Raw genomic sequence first — 13,568 nt, 5'->3', positions numbered from 1 at the left:
GAGGCAATGCGCTTGCAAGCTCCTCTTCCTTAAAAACAGCGGTATCGCTGCGCACATCTCCGATGCATTAATTAATCATCGAACGCAGCACTAAGCCTCTGTCTGTAATCTCTCTGATTGGGGACTCAAATTTCTCTTTGAGCAAGTTATTTATTTTGAATGTTAACTGTCAGGAATCGGAGAAGATAAACAGGATTACAACCTGTGACAAGTCAAAGTCACACAGAAGGCCAAAGTCAAGGTTTACTGAACAGCAGTCCGGTTTTATTACAGGCCAAACTGTGCGATTAGGATTCTCCACCGCAGCTACACAAGTGATGAGCTGATACCACTTCAGTGTTCAAGGACATACGGATGTTTGATTGTTACCTCAGTTGTTACCTCCATATTGACATTCATAGCAAAGATCAGTCTATATAATGTTGTGTGTGCAATTTTATCCCCTGTGTGAATCCAACCCAGGAAATGAAAAACGGTGGGAAACGTCTCCCGTCTTCAGTGTAAAAGTTTTTTTTTTTTGCCTTTGACAACCAGTCTCAGAACAGACTATACTTTGTTATTCTGCGCTCTCTGGTGGGACCGGCTGCTTTTCATTCTCCTCTGTGATGCCGAGAGAGGATTCTGTATGTTCAGGCTGTCCTTCATCAAGGACAAACTCAGGAAGCACTCTGCTATGGACTCAAGCTTCCCCATTAGCCCATTGTTATTGATCGATGCTGGTGCTGTCATCAAACCTGTTGGCTGTTATTGAGCAGTGTTGGACAGACAGGCAGGCACCTTCAGAGGACACCGCATTACTCACACTGATGTCCTGCAGACGGAGTGTAGCCTCAACCAACCTTAACCTTTACCTGAACCTAACTTTTACCTCAGACTTGAGGCAACCTGAACTCTGCAAAATTACCTTTTGAGGTTTATTTTGTTCTCTTTACTGTCCACCCAGCACAAGCTTTCGTCCTCACAAGGACTATAATTTTCTGAGTGAGTCATGTAGACAGACGTACGAACGCATGCAGGGTAATGAAGACCAGGTGTTCCTTTATCCTGTGTGATGCAAAGGAACATTATAAGTGATTATAGTCAAGCATCGTGCACTCGAAGAAGAATTTTCTGCTTTAATTTGAATTATTTCATGGGAAGTAAATAGCTGTAAAGAGAACTAACTGGCAAGTGGTCATCACACCTGGAATCTGAGTCGAGAACTATCTGCGTTGATACTTTTAGAGTCCTGATTAGCAGTGCTGGAGAACAAAAGGCTGATAGATTTCAGATACTAACTATTTTTATAGGTGTCCTGGGTTTCATGACGCCAATAAAATGTCTCTCTGTGCTGCAAACACACATATTTAATTGTGTCGATTGCACCCACACACACAGAATTGTTGAAATACTGTGCCCCTACCTTTAATCTTAAGTCACATCAAACAGTTAAAACAAAAAATGATTTGATCTCGACAGTAACGTCTCCACATCACATTTTAAAACACAGCCCAAAAAGTTGCAGTGAGTATACAGCGTTTCTACATTTTCGTGAATATGAGATCTGCAGTTTATTTTGAGACATATCTCACACTCATAGTCCTGGGGCCGTAAATACTCGAGAGCAGCAAAATCTGCGGCTCAAAATAGTCACCAACAAAAACACCAGTCACTCTTTGGAATAACTTAATGTGAGGGTTTAAAAAAAAGGTTTGTCCTCAAACAAAACAGGAGTATGGCTCTGAAGAGGATTTGATTGGGAAACTATTGTTGAATTCACCCTTTTCCAGTTTTGTTTTTCAAATTATAATCGAGATTTTCCAGCAAAAACTTGATATATAGAGAATAGAGATATATAGTAATACAAAATGTCCCAGGCACAAACGCACGATTGTTCCTCCATGGAAGAAATTGCCAAAAACGTGATTCACCTACAGCAAACGGTGCTTTGTGCCTTCTGTATTTGTGTACACAGGAGCGTTTTTGCCAAAAAGACTTCTGCCATGTTTTGGATGGAGCTCAAGCGAATCTTTGCTAAAACGGATGAGCCGACATGCCCGACCCGTTTCGCTCCGTCTCTTCGCTGCTTCTCTGGACACGTACGCTCAGAATTCCTGGCAAACTTTGAGTCTGCTGCAGTAAAAACCTTCCCATAAATACCCCTGAAATTAATATCATGATGTTCCTGGGGAGGTAAAAAAAAGAAAAAGCCTCAGTCAGCCTCCCGCTCTGCCAGACCTTTAGCCTGGCCTCCCTGCAGCTTAGCGGGGCGGGAGTTGTTCTTGGCAGCACCCGCGATGTGACGACGTTTCCATTACGGCACGGGCAGCACTCTATTTGTCTCACCCTTGGTGTGTGTATTGGAAGCAGCCGTGATGGGCAAGCGTGCCGCGAGCTTCGTGCTTCGGTACGGCTGTGTGGTTTGAAGCATTTTTGACGCTCCCTCTGCAGAAGCGCGAGGGTCATCCTTTTGATGGATGACCTTACTTAGACGTATCTGAGGTTTTCGGGGGTTCGCTCTGACTTGAGTCAGAAATCTCTCACCATTCACGCCGAGTGAGTGTGTGTGTGTTTGGGCTGTGTCTTCACGCCTGTTATGGATTGAAAGCCTGTTTGGCCGGGGCCACGGAGAAACAGTTCCTCTCTGATTCAATTACCACAGCGAGCAGAGCTGCAGGGGCAGCGGGAGGCTGGGGGACATCATGGTCTGCTTCACACAGGTTTTCTGACACGAGGTTGAACAAAGAGGCCTATCAAGTTTGAAATGCGCTCTTACAAGCTTGATTTCACCTTTCCGTCTTTTCCTCCTGGAAGTCTCCGTGCTTCTCCCGCAAGCCTTCCTGCGACCGACATCCCCAAAGTGATACCTAATCCCTCATATGTCACAACTCGTCTGCGCCAAATTCAATTTGGAGGAAGTTGCCTCGCAGTGCTTTTCTCTGTCGCCAGACTTCGCTGACGATGTCGTTGTAATGGTGCAGCTTTAGAGATAAGCGAAAAGGCCTTGACTCCTCAGCGTTCAAGCAATGCGACGGATGACCTCATGTTTAGCAAAATTTCGTGTGTTTTCTTTTTTTTTTTTTTCTTCACCCAACTGATGAGATTCAAACACTCGGAGTGTTGCTCTGGCAATACGCAGCCTGTCATCTGAACGTCAGCCCTTTTCCGCCCCTCGTTCTCACTTGTCAGCAGTAACACTTAACTTGCATGCTTCTCTTTCTGACTCTTGTTTTCGCTCCCGCTCATCATCTCCGATGTGACAGTGCTGGCAAAACTGGGATGTGTAGGAATAATGATATTTGAGCGTTGGCTTCTGGTCTGTAATTGAAACACTGGGAAGCGTTCACACTGCCCCCCCCCCCCCCCCCCCCCCCCCCCCTCTCCAGCTGTGTCACTGATACCACAGCAGCGCCTCTCTGAGATATCCCTCACGCCGATGGCAGGTGGTAAGCAGATAAATTCCCCCCCCAGTTATTTGTTCCCGGGTTTTTCCGAGCAGACCTGCGGCTCTCACCTCTTGACTCTGTTTCTCTCACCTCGTCTGGCGTGTGCCACGACGTGCAGAAGGTACCGGTGATGGACAGCGTGGCGATATCGCACTGCTGCAGGTTTGACGCGCTTATTGTGATTGCAGGAGTGATGGCTTGGCTTGGATGCCGGCCTGTTTTGCATATTTATTGCAAAAGGAAATTGACCATTTATGCTTCGAAATCTTCCGTTGCTTCCTCCACGCTTGTCAAAGACTCCACTCTCGTGTGTCACATATACAGTTTGCAGCGATAATGCTGGCGGACTTACTCGCAAATTCTTTGTAATTTTGGACACAATTGGTTCAGAAGTAGACTAAAAGAGCTTCTCGCTTCCAGTCTGTCAAAAGTGATTTTGGAGACTGACAAGACAAGAGTTGCTATCATCGCCAAGCTCCATGAGTTGTTTAGAAAATCGGTCTTGAATTGTGTTTGATGGCCACGTATGTGATTTACAGACAGGAAAACGCTGCCAGACAAAAACTAAAGCTGTAAAGAAAAGGTCCTGAAGCTGCATCGGTGGTGTGTATTTGACTGATCTTTGCAAATATATATTTAAAAAATAAATAAATACAATTTGACTTTTATGTCATTAACACAAGTTACATTCCATATTTTGAATTAAGTTTTGAATGGAGTTTTCAGTCTTCATGTTTTGGTTTTCAATGCTACAAGTGAAAATTTACTCAAAGAAATGCATTTTATGGAAAAAACATTTTCATCCACAAACATTTGGAAAACATTTTAAACCCTTCATGGTCTGCATCATTATTTGCAGGTTGTCCTCGTGCACCTTGCCTGAGCGGCGCACTCTCAGACGCTTTGGTGTCTTTACTGCAACCTGTGTGACCTGTGTACACAAGACAAATAAAGCATGAGCCGTCTCATTAAAAAACAGGTCCACGGTTCCACCAGAGGTCAAAAACTCCACAGGGTACTTTTATTATGTGCATTATATCCTGATTATGAGTTTGTTCAGGGTTGCTGAAGTGGAAACTTTTCATGATCCAAAAAGAGCATTACAAAGGCGCCGAGCTAATGTGAAGTGTAGCACCGAGGAGTGTGTCTTACACAATTCACACAGCAGAGGCAAGCAGAAGGAATGTCTTCAATAGGCTATGTTTACTCCCAAAATGATTTGGCTAATGATTTTCTAACTCCTGGCCTTGACTCTGCCTCACATCGCTGCAGGTAGTCTAACAAAGTCAGTTTATCAGGAATGTCATGTTTTTGATGTTTACATGGGAGCTAATGAGTTCTGCTAATTAAAAACTATTCACATTAGGGGTTTATTTAGATCCCCGGGTCAGTATTGGCTGCCTCACGCACACAGAGTTAACAGACTTCCTGAAGCTTTTCCACCATTTCATCAGAAAAACGGAAGAATTCAATTATAATTTCTTCATATAATAATTAGAATTACCCGCGTTTGTTCATAGATGGCAAAAATTAAAACTAAAATTCAGAGCCCAGAGTGACTTGTTACTTGATGAATTATTATATCCGATGTTTACCCGATTTGAACACACATCAGGAAAAGTTACATGTGGGATAGCGAAATAGCAACCGAATGTCATGTCCAGCTTTGTTAAAGCAGCTGTGTTTGTGTGTGTTGGCAGGGTGCGGCTAGAGGCCTTCTCCGACAACAGCGGGAAGCTGCAGCTCTCCCTGCAGGAGATCATCGAGTGGCTGACGGCCAAGGACGAGGAGCTGTCGGAGCAGCTGCCCATCGGAGGCGACGTGGGAGCCGTGCAGCACCAGAGGGAGTTCCACCAGGTAGTGTTATATCTGCACCTTCCCATCTCAGGTGTGACACATTTAGTTCAAATCTCAAGAAACTGGTTTCTAAAGCCAGACTGAGTACTTGTTGCATACATAGATCTACAGGATGTACATTGTAGATGGCCTCTTTTAGCTCCAAAGCCCTGTGTGTGTGTGTGTTTGGCATTGAGGTGAAAAATGGATTGGGGCTGTGACCAAGGTCATAAGCTGTGATCAATGCAGTGTGGATGAAGGCTTGGCGTAGGAAGGACAGTGATTCTGACGGCCCTTTTTCTTCCCCTGCATGATGACAGTCAGCACATCTGCTTTTCCTTAACATCCCCAGATTAATTATTCAGCATCAGATAAAGTGCAGAACAGTGTGTGCAGGTGGCTTTTGTTGCAGATATCACAGGTATTGATCAAAACAGAGTTTATCGTCTTGCCCTGGTCAATATTGGATAGCTGGAACTTTCTCTCGGTTAATTGATACCGTTGATGGACGCAGCGCTCGCTCTGTGCACGGCGGTAAGTCACTCTCAAGCAGTAGTCACTTGGTCACGTCTCAGATCTCAATAATCCTAAAAGAAAAGTCGTTTTTTTTATTCCCATCTGACGCTGTGTGCCGCCTTCGTTCTGTCATGCTCCAAAACATTTCTTGCTTGAATGTTTTTCTGCTAAAATCCTTCCATAACCTTGTTTTGGAAATCGATTAAATAAATTCATATATAAAGCCTTTCATTTAATCAAATGTCCATTTCGAGATCAAAAGACAGTATCAGTGCTCCAGCTGCTGTTTCATCAATACTTTAATGAAATTAGGACTTACGGTAGTTTAGTTTGACTTGACTGATCCGAGGCTACGGTAACACTGTGGATCATGATGGAAGATCCTGATGTGACAGCATTTATTGTCTTACTGTAAGTACCAAGTTTCATAGTTGGAACTGGCCTTTTTTTCTTTGGATTGGGCCTAAATTAATGAATTGAAATTCAAAATTCTAAACAGCCAATTGAAGAGTTGTTACAAATATTGATTTGCTTTAAAGTGAGAGAATGTTAATTTTTTCTCGCTGACGAAGCACATGGGCCACATGGTGAGCACTCATCAACCAGTCCAACTGCAAGCATTAGAAACCATTCAGTGTGGATTTTTTAATGTTCTCCCTTTGGGTTTTTCTTAATTTGTGCCTCTCAATTAGTCGCAACCCAAATTTTGAGCTATTCACCTCGAATTGTGTCTGAGCTCTTCTATCACAAGAACCTATCCTATATAGTGGCTAATTTTATCGAGTTTTAATTTAGTTTGGATTTTATTCTGCAGCTACAAAGCATTTAGAATTAAAATGAGCTTCAAATGTGTATAGAGTGACTTTGGTCTTGTCGTTTTGCCTTTGTGGGTTTTGTGCTGCCACTTGCACATGACGAAGGTCTCAGTTCGTCTTCTCACAGTATAAACTGAAAGCAGTCAAACCCATTTACCTTCCTTTATGGGTCATCAGCAAAGTTTGAGGCATTCAATGTCGTCACTCCTCAGAGTCTCAGATGACGCCTGCATGGTTTAATGATTTAAGTTTGGTTATTTGAGGGAAGAATTGCTCCCAATCTTACAAACTCAAACACTGACATCTTCTTATTGATCTGTATTTGCTCACTTGTCCAATGAATATTTTCTTTCTCATACGGGGGACAAAACAACTTGGATCATTATTTCACCTAAATTACCGGCTGTCAGCCTGCTGTAAAGGAGAGCCAGGAGCTCCAGAGACAGGAGTTCAATTGAAATGTTGTCCATTAACTTTCCCTGTCAGAATTACCAGTGGAGACGTGCTCACCTTGCTTTTTTTTTTCTTACTCATCTTCGACAAGAGTCACTCGACAGATTGTTCGGTTACACGTTTATCATCGCGACAATTTAGACCTTTAACAGCGTGCTAAGAATATATTTCACTGCAACAACTGAAGAGCTTCACACAGTTCCCACCAATAATGTGGAAAAATACAATAGAAAACCTTTCAGATTTAAGGCGGCGGAGTGAAAATTCATAAAGTGAGTCATACATCCGAGGTAAGATGAAGATTTACACGACATCCATGTTATTATAGATTAGCCGCGTCTTTAGGGATTTAAAACCACAAGTCAGGAGCAAGTTGGGCAAACTTGTAAGCACACGGTGCCTGAAGCATTTTATCTTCTTATGAGTCTCTCTACATGGAGACGAAATGTGTGTATTTGTGGGATTCTGTGTTTTTTTTTTTTCACTTGATAGACTTTAATCCTTTAACTGTCTGGTCCGCATGTTCATTCCTCTGCACACATTCAGTGGAATGAGATGGTTTTGTCTGAACGGGCTCCCCATCTGTCTTTACAGGCTCCGCACACCTGCGCAGTGTGTTTTTCTTTATTTTTAGCTGAGGAAACCTCCTTCAGGACTGTGGTTGGGTTTGTGGAGAAAGTCTACCTGAAAACATGCAAAAGAAAAAACCAGAAAGGACTCGAAATCAAAGCGTGGTGTCCCATCAGATGAGCTGGGTTTGTGGTCTTCTTTACCCTCCGTATTGCCAGCTTGTCCTGTGTCTGCTGAGCTGGAATGAAAAGAGACACATTTCAATGTGACTTTAGTCGATTCCAGAAGAGGAGAACTCCCTCTCCGGTGCTGAAGTGGGTTTGTAAACTTTTGAACCGAAGACGACTTCAATGATTTCTGAAATGCGAGGGAAGGCGGTAATCCCTTTTAGATCGGACAGCTTCTGTTTCACGAGCCAGCCTAATGGTTGAAAGTTTCAATGTTATGTCAGGAGCTCTATTATTGGAGGAATCATAAGAAAATAAATGACTTTCCTTTGTGCTAATGATACCCACTGGTGGGACAGCCACAGAAACCCCGAGATGTCTCTAAGAAGTAAACTTTCTGCGCTGAAATCTGTTTTAATTGACGTGTTTTATAGCCCAGAGTGCATAGCGTCAGGAGACTCGCGTGTGCATGTGTCTGCGCACGCGCGTCTGTGTGTATCTAAAGTATATTATAACAAGCAGTAGCCACACCTTACCCAGAATGCTTAGAAATACCATTAAACAGTACTGTTTAGAATAAAATCCTGTTCAGAACGATACAAATGTATGCTTTTGTTTCATATAAAATATTGCATCCTGATCCTGAAAAGCGAATAATGTGACCCACTGCGGCCATGCGTACACAGCCTTGCACGCACGAGCGCACACGCACACACACAGCAGCCCACATTATACACACTTGTAATTGGTTCTCTAACTACAGCACAGCTTCCAGCCTCTTTCCAATTTTCTGTGCTGTCAGTTTGTGCGGTGTGTCTGAAAGGAGACTTGTATTGACAGTGAGAGTTTTGTGGCTCTTGCAGCGCTTCCTCTCCACTCCTGCTGCACCAGGAAATCAGCCCAACATACGTACATGCATGGAAAAAAAAAATAAAAAATCAGTAACTCTGTTCCAGATCACACTGCCTCTTCCTTCCGTCTCCTCCTGAACATCTGTACTTGCTCTTTTCTCAACTCTCTCATGTGCCTGTTTTAATCCTTTCGCGCTAAAGCTGTTGTTCCCATTATTTACCTCTCCTCTTCTCCTCTGCTTCACCCCCTCTCCTCTCTTCTCAAATGTCCCATTTTCAGCATGTCTTTATAATCTGCGATGCTTCTGCTTCCCGAGCGTCTGGTCGCTCTAAAACTTTTCCGACAAAGCAAAGAGGGAAATTGCTTCCCGGTTTTCTGTGGAGAATTAAAGCGTTTTAAAAAATGTGAATTATTGATCTTAAGTGGGTTTATTCTGATGTCGCTGTGTGAGCGTAGCTATCCATGTGAAGCATTTGTGTGTTTTTGTACTCGTGTGCACAAGTCTTTCCTTCAAGCATTTCAGGTGGTAACAGAAGAGCCGCACTGCCTTTCTTTTTCGAGGTGGGAGTCAGTGTGTGTGTGTGTGTGTGTGTGTGTGTGTGTGTGTGTGTGTGTGTGTGTGTGTTTGGACGTCGGGGAGAGTGAGCATCTTGGCTGTGGGAGGAATCTTGCGTGTCTGTACCAGCTGCAGAGCAGAAAACAAAATGAGAATTTCTCCTGCTCTCAGTTGTCGCAGCCGCGTTGAGAGGAAGCATTCCAGACGGAGACGTACAAGTGAAGCCATCAACATGTTTAGACCAAGTCAATGAAGCTATTTTCCTCCTCGTGCTTTTTTTTTTCTCTCTCTCTCTCTCCCTCCATGCATAATGTATCTAAATCTGATCTGAAGGCTTCGCTCTTAATGTTCCTTCAACCATAGATGAAGCCTCTGAGTGTGAAATTTAGCTGGAATTAAAGTTTTAACGTGACAGCTGGCTCAGAGAATCCTTGGCTCAGCTCCTCTTTGGGCAGCAAAGCAGCTAAAGAGGCGATGGAGAGAATAGAAACCTCCAGAGGATGAAAAGAGGGCAGAGGAAGGGAACGGAGGTAAGGATGGGAGCGAGGCCGAGCAGGAAGCTTCCAACGGGAGGAAGAGTGCGAGCGAACGAGAGGAAGGACGGCGGGTTTCCTCCTCTGACTGTTGCGCTGGGAATCTTATCTCGCGCTGCAGCCCCCTGTTGTTACACACTTTCGCATGTTTGCTCGGTGCTGGCTGGTGTTTGCTGGCGTTTCATTTGGGGTTTTCTATTTAACTCGTGCTCACCGGGCGTTATCGGGCCTCCTGGGCTGCGGTCCTGGGCTTTTTAATAGGCACTGAAACACTGTCACCGCTGTGGTTCGCAACGCCGCTAATTCCAGCCGGCGCTGTAGATTTTTCAGCTGAAATTGTAATCTCTTTATAGCGTAAGAGGATTGAGGAAGCTGGCTTCACCTAAATAAATTACTTTGAAGAGAGGGAATATCCTTGGCATTAATTCTCACACCTGCAGTATGTTTTATACAGAACAAAGATTAGTGTAGAAGAAAGGAGAAGTTTGACACACTGGCTTTCTTCAAGGCCGCGGGGATGCTCCGGCTTTCTCCTCGGTGCCGAAGCACAGAGTTCTGGTCCATATATGTGCTGTAGCTGTGTGTATTCTGTTTTACGCTGAGCTTCTTGTCTCCCATTTGCATACGCAGACAAGTGGAGCATGAGTTAATTGGCTCTTCTGTGTTTGGAGGACAGGCAGCCAGCGCTCCCGCTAGATTTGGTCTCTTATTGTGGCCGACTCCGAGCAAAGCAGACAGCCATGTCATTTTTTTGTTCTGCGGCCAGACAAATTGTTGAGTCTGTGTCTGTGTGTGCCCGTGTGTGTGTGCGTTTAGATATATATGGTATGTATATGAGCCTTCATGCGCGCTATAACTTGTGTGTGATTTCATAAAACTGTGCTTGATTCAGATTTAAATGACAGATTTAGGATATTTGAATTCTTGAAAAAAAAAAAAGTCCATATATTGGTGATGTTAAATCTTCTTCAGTCTTTTATTAAAACACGTATTATCACAGCTGTTTATGACTGCTTTTGGCTATAGATTTTAGTGAGAAGAAAAAAAAAGGTCAGGGATTTACTTCTCCTCACTGGTCTCAAGGAGCAAAATCATACCAGAGCAATCGGACTCATGTTCTGTGCACATCTGCTCAACCAGCCATGTGCATGGTCGAGACAGGAAGAGTGTATAGAGTACCCAGAAATCTATACAGACTGGAGCGTGCTGCGGGATGAGAAGCGGCGGTGTCTGGATGGTATGGTAAAGAGGGCTCGCTCTTCTGCTGTCTGTGAACCTGGAGAGAGAGGAGAAGTCTGACCGGGGAAAGCTTAAGTGAGAAAATTGTTTGTGACTATTTTGATGGTTCATTTAAACACTGGATTCTTTTGAGATAAATATATATAGTCTGTTCTGCTATTGGTTATGAAGTTAACTTTTTTAGCACAGAATTACCATTTGTCACTTAAGATTACATTTATTGTCACCAAGCGTCTTGTAGCGCACTTTAGTCCGTGCTGAACGAACCGTGGCTCCTCTCCATCGCATTTCTTCTCTCATGGACGTACGTAGTTTAGCACACAGCTCAAGAGACAAATTGCTCAAGCAGCATATGTTTTGTAGCCCCTGAAGGCAGCTCAGTGAACACACAACCTCTCAATAATTTCTCCACTTTTAACTAGTAAGACAACAAAGTAACACGAAATTCCTGTACCGGAGAGAGACTTCCTTACACCGCTGGATCAGAATTTGCTGCAGTTGTGCTGCCGAGTGTTGCAAGGCCCATCCAACCATCTTCTATACCACTTAGGATTTGTCAAAAACAGGAAATATTACAGGCAGGTATTTCTAAATATATGTTTAAGCATGCGAGGACAATCATAGCAAATTAAAGCTGACAAGGGTTATTTTAAAGGCGCAAAATCAAAATGGCCCAAGCTGATTCAAGCAAATATATCTATTTTATAACTGTTACCCAGAGCTATTGCTACCCGGGGAAAATAGCTCAGGTAATGGAAGGAGCTGCCTCCTAATCACTACTTGTCAAAGTGCCGACATCTTCCTCAGCAAGACGTTACACCTTTGGTGGCTTCAAATAGTCGGTTGGCGACTTACATAACAGCTCCGTTCCCATTAGTGTTTGAGTTTGTGAGTAAATGAGATCGAAACTGTCAAGCTTTGAGAGTGAAAAATTGCCTTTGAAAGCCTGAGATTTCCAGCAAGAGTGCAGAAGGTACAGTTAGCGACTAGTTTTCAAACCACCTATTCCAGTGTGGATCTATTTAGTAAATTGCAAGCAGCTGGTCAGTTTCCCGGTCGTGGGTGTCGGCAGGCTTGAACATGTAAATCGGCATCACTGTATGGGAATCAAAGCAATCCTCACTGTAGGATGAAAACACAAGTCCAAGGCCCTGTTGTTGTTTTTGCCGCCGCTGTTGTTTCACTCCTGATAGCGGCCTGGACATGTTGTAGAACGCCGGACAGCACCAAGGAACATGAGCCAAGTCACGTCAGGTTTATTTCTACAGCCTCAAAATAGAAGTTTGCCCGAGGGACTTTGCAGTCTGTGCAACATATGTTTCCACAATACACACAAAAAAAACTCAGAGAGAATCCAGTCATGTTGTTAGTATGAAGCTTTATATTTCTTTATTATGCTACAAATACAGCAGTACTTGTGAAGATGGCCTTTTTTGTTTTCTCATTTCGTGGATTCTTTGAAAAGTCACTGAGTATATTTACACTCGCCAGCACACTTCCATATTTATTTTCAGTTCTTTGAGGGCAGCTTGTAGTTAATAAACTCTGAAGTGTTTGATATAAGTTGATTAGCGCTGGTTCAATCCACAGTTGGCTGTCTGAATGTTCTCATCATCAAATAATGTTGAGATTGTTTTATCAATTCTTTGAAAACGCTCTTTAGTGTAAACTGTGAAAGAGGATAATCAAAATTTCCCCGAGGGCTCGCTATAAAGCGGCAGATATGAAGACAATTCAAAACCCAATGATATTCAATTTACAGCAATGTAATGGATTAATAAAGCGGCAAAATTGCCATTTGGGATGCTTGAATCGGCCCATGATTGCAATTTTTCAGTATACATTGCACATTATTTGATGAGATTTTTTCTCCATTAAAATGTTATTGTTTAACAATTAGTTACAGCACTGAAATGCACCACTATGTTATGTTTGATGAGGGGATCTCATTTGTGCCTGGCACATGCTCAGTATATCTGATACTTTCCCCACAAACTTCTTTTGAGGAGCATAAATTGGGAGGAATCATTTATTCCTCACTCTCTGTCTCCCTGCAGGCATTCATGGAGGATGTCAAGTCTCGCGGGCCCTTCATCTACTCCGTCTTGGAGTCTGCCCAGGCCTTTCTGGCTCAGCACCCCTTCCAGGAGCCAGAGGAGACCCTGACTGATGGAAAAGGTCTGCTCCCTCCGTACTCTGTGCCAACTGCTGTGCCAGCCGAAATGTCATATTCACAACCGCCCCCCCCCCCCCCATCAGCACAGCCCCCGAGTTCATTTGGTGGAAACCATGCAGGTGAAATCTTCCATTAGTTGTTATTAGCAGTGATCCGTCCTCTTGTGTCACACTGAGTTAAGGGGAAAGTATCCGGATCGGGACCAATTAGGCGGAGTTCAGCGGCTCCGCGGCACCATCTGCTTAGATCAATATTGCCTCCTGATTGTCTGTTTCTCCACCTTCACGTCCTCTTTGTGATGTTTGGCTCGCACCGCCGGGCGCTCACCGGGGAAATACTGAAGCAATCTACCTCACTGTGCTCTCAAACTTGTTTTGCCCCCCCCCCCCCCCCTCGCCATCTCTTCCCCTCCTCCCCTTCATGGTGTGCT

The 13,568-nt window shown here is 43.8% G+C and overlaps 1 protein-coding gene across 1 annotated transcript in view; it reads left to right on the top strand.

Moving 5' to 3' along the window:
- drp2 (dystrophin related protein 2) overlaps nt 1-13,568 on the top strand; it is a 75,716-nt gene that overhangs the window by 18,219 nt on the left and 43,929 nt on the right. Inside the window, exons 3-4 of the mRNA XM_030104912.1 lie at nt 5,126-5,282; nt 13,020-13,140. Of these exons, the coding sequence (XP_029960772.1) occupies nt 5,126-5,282; nt 13,020-13,140 (278 nt within the window). The remainder of the gene's footprint in view (nt 1-5,125; nt 5,283-13,019; nt 13,141-13,568) is intronic.

The sequence above is a fragment of the Salarias fasciatus genome, chromosome 2 (assembly GCF_902148845.1).
Source record: "Salarias fasciatus chromosome 2, fSalaFa1.1, whole genome shotgun sequence".
Classification (NCBI taxonomy): Eukaryota; Metazoa; Chordata; class Actinopteri; order Blenniiformes; family Blenniidae; genus Salarias; species Salarias fasciatus.
The sequence above is the reverse complement of the archived record's forward strand: the minus strand, read 5'-3'. Positions and strand labels throughout refer to the sequence as shown.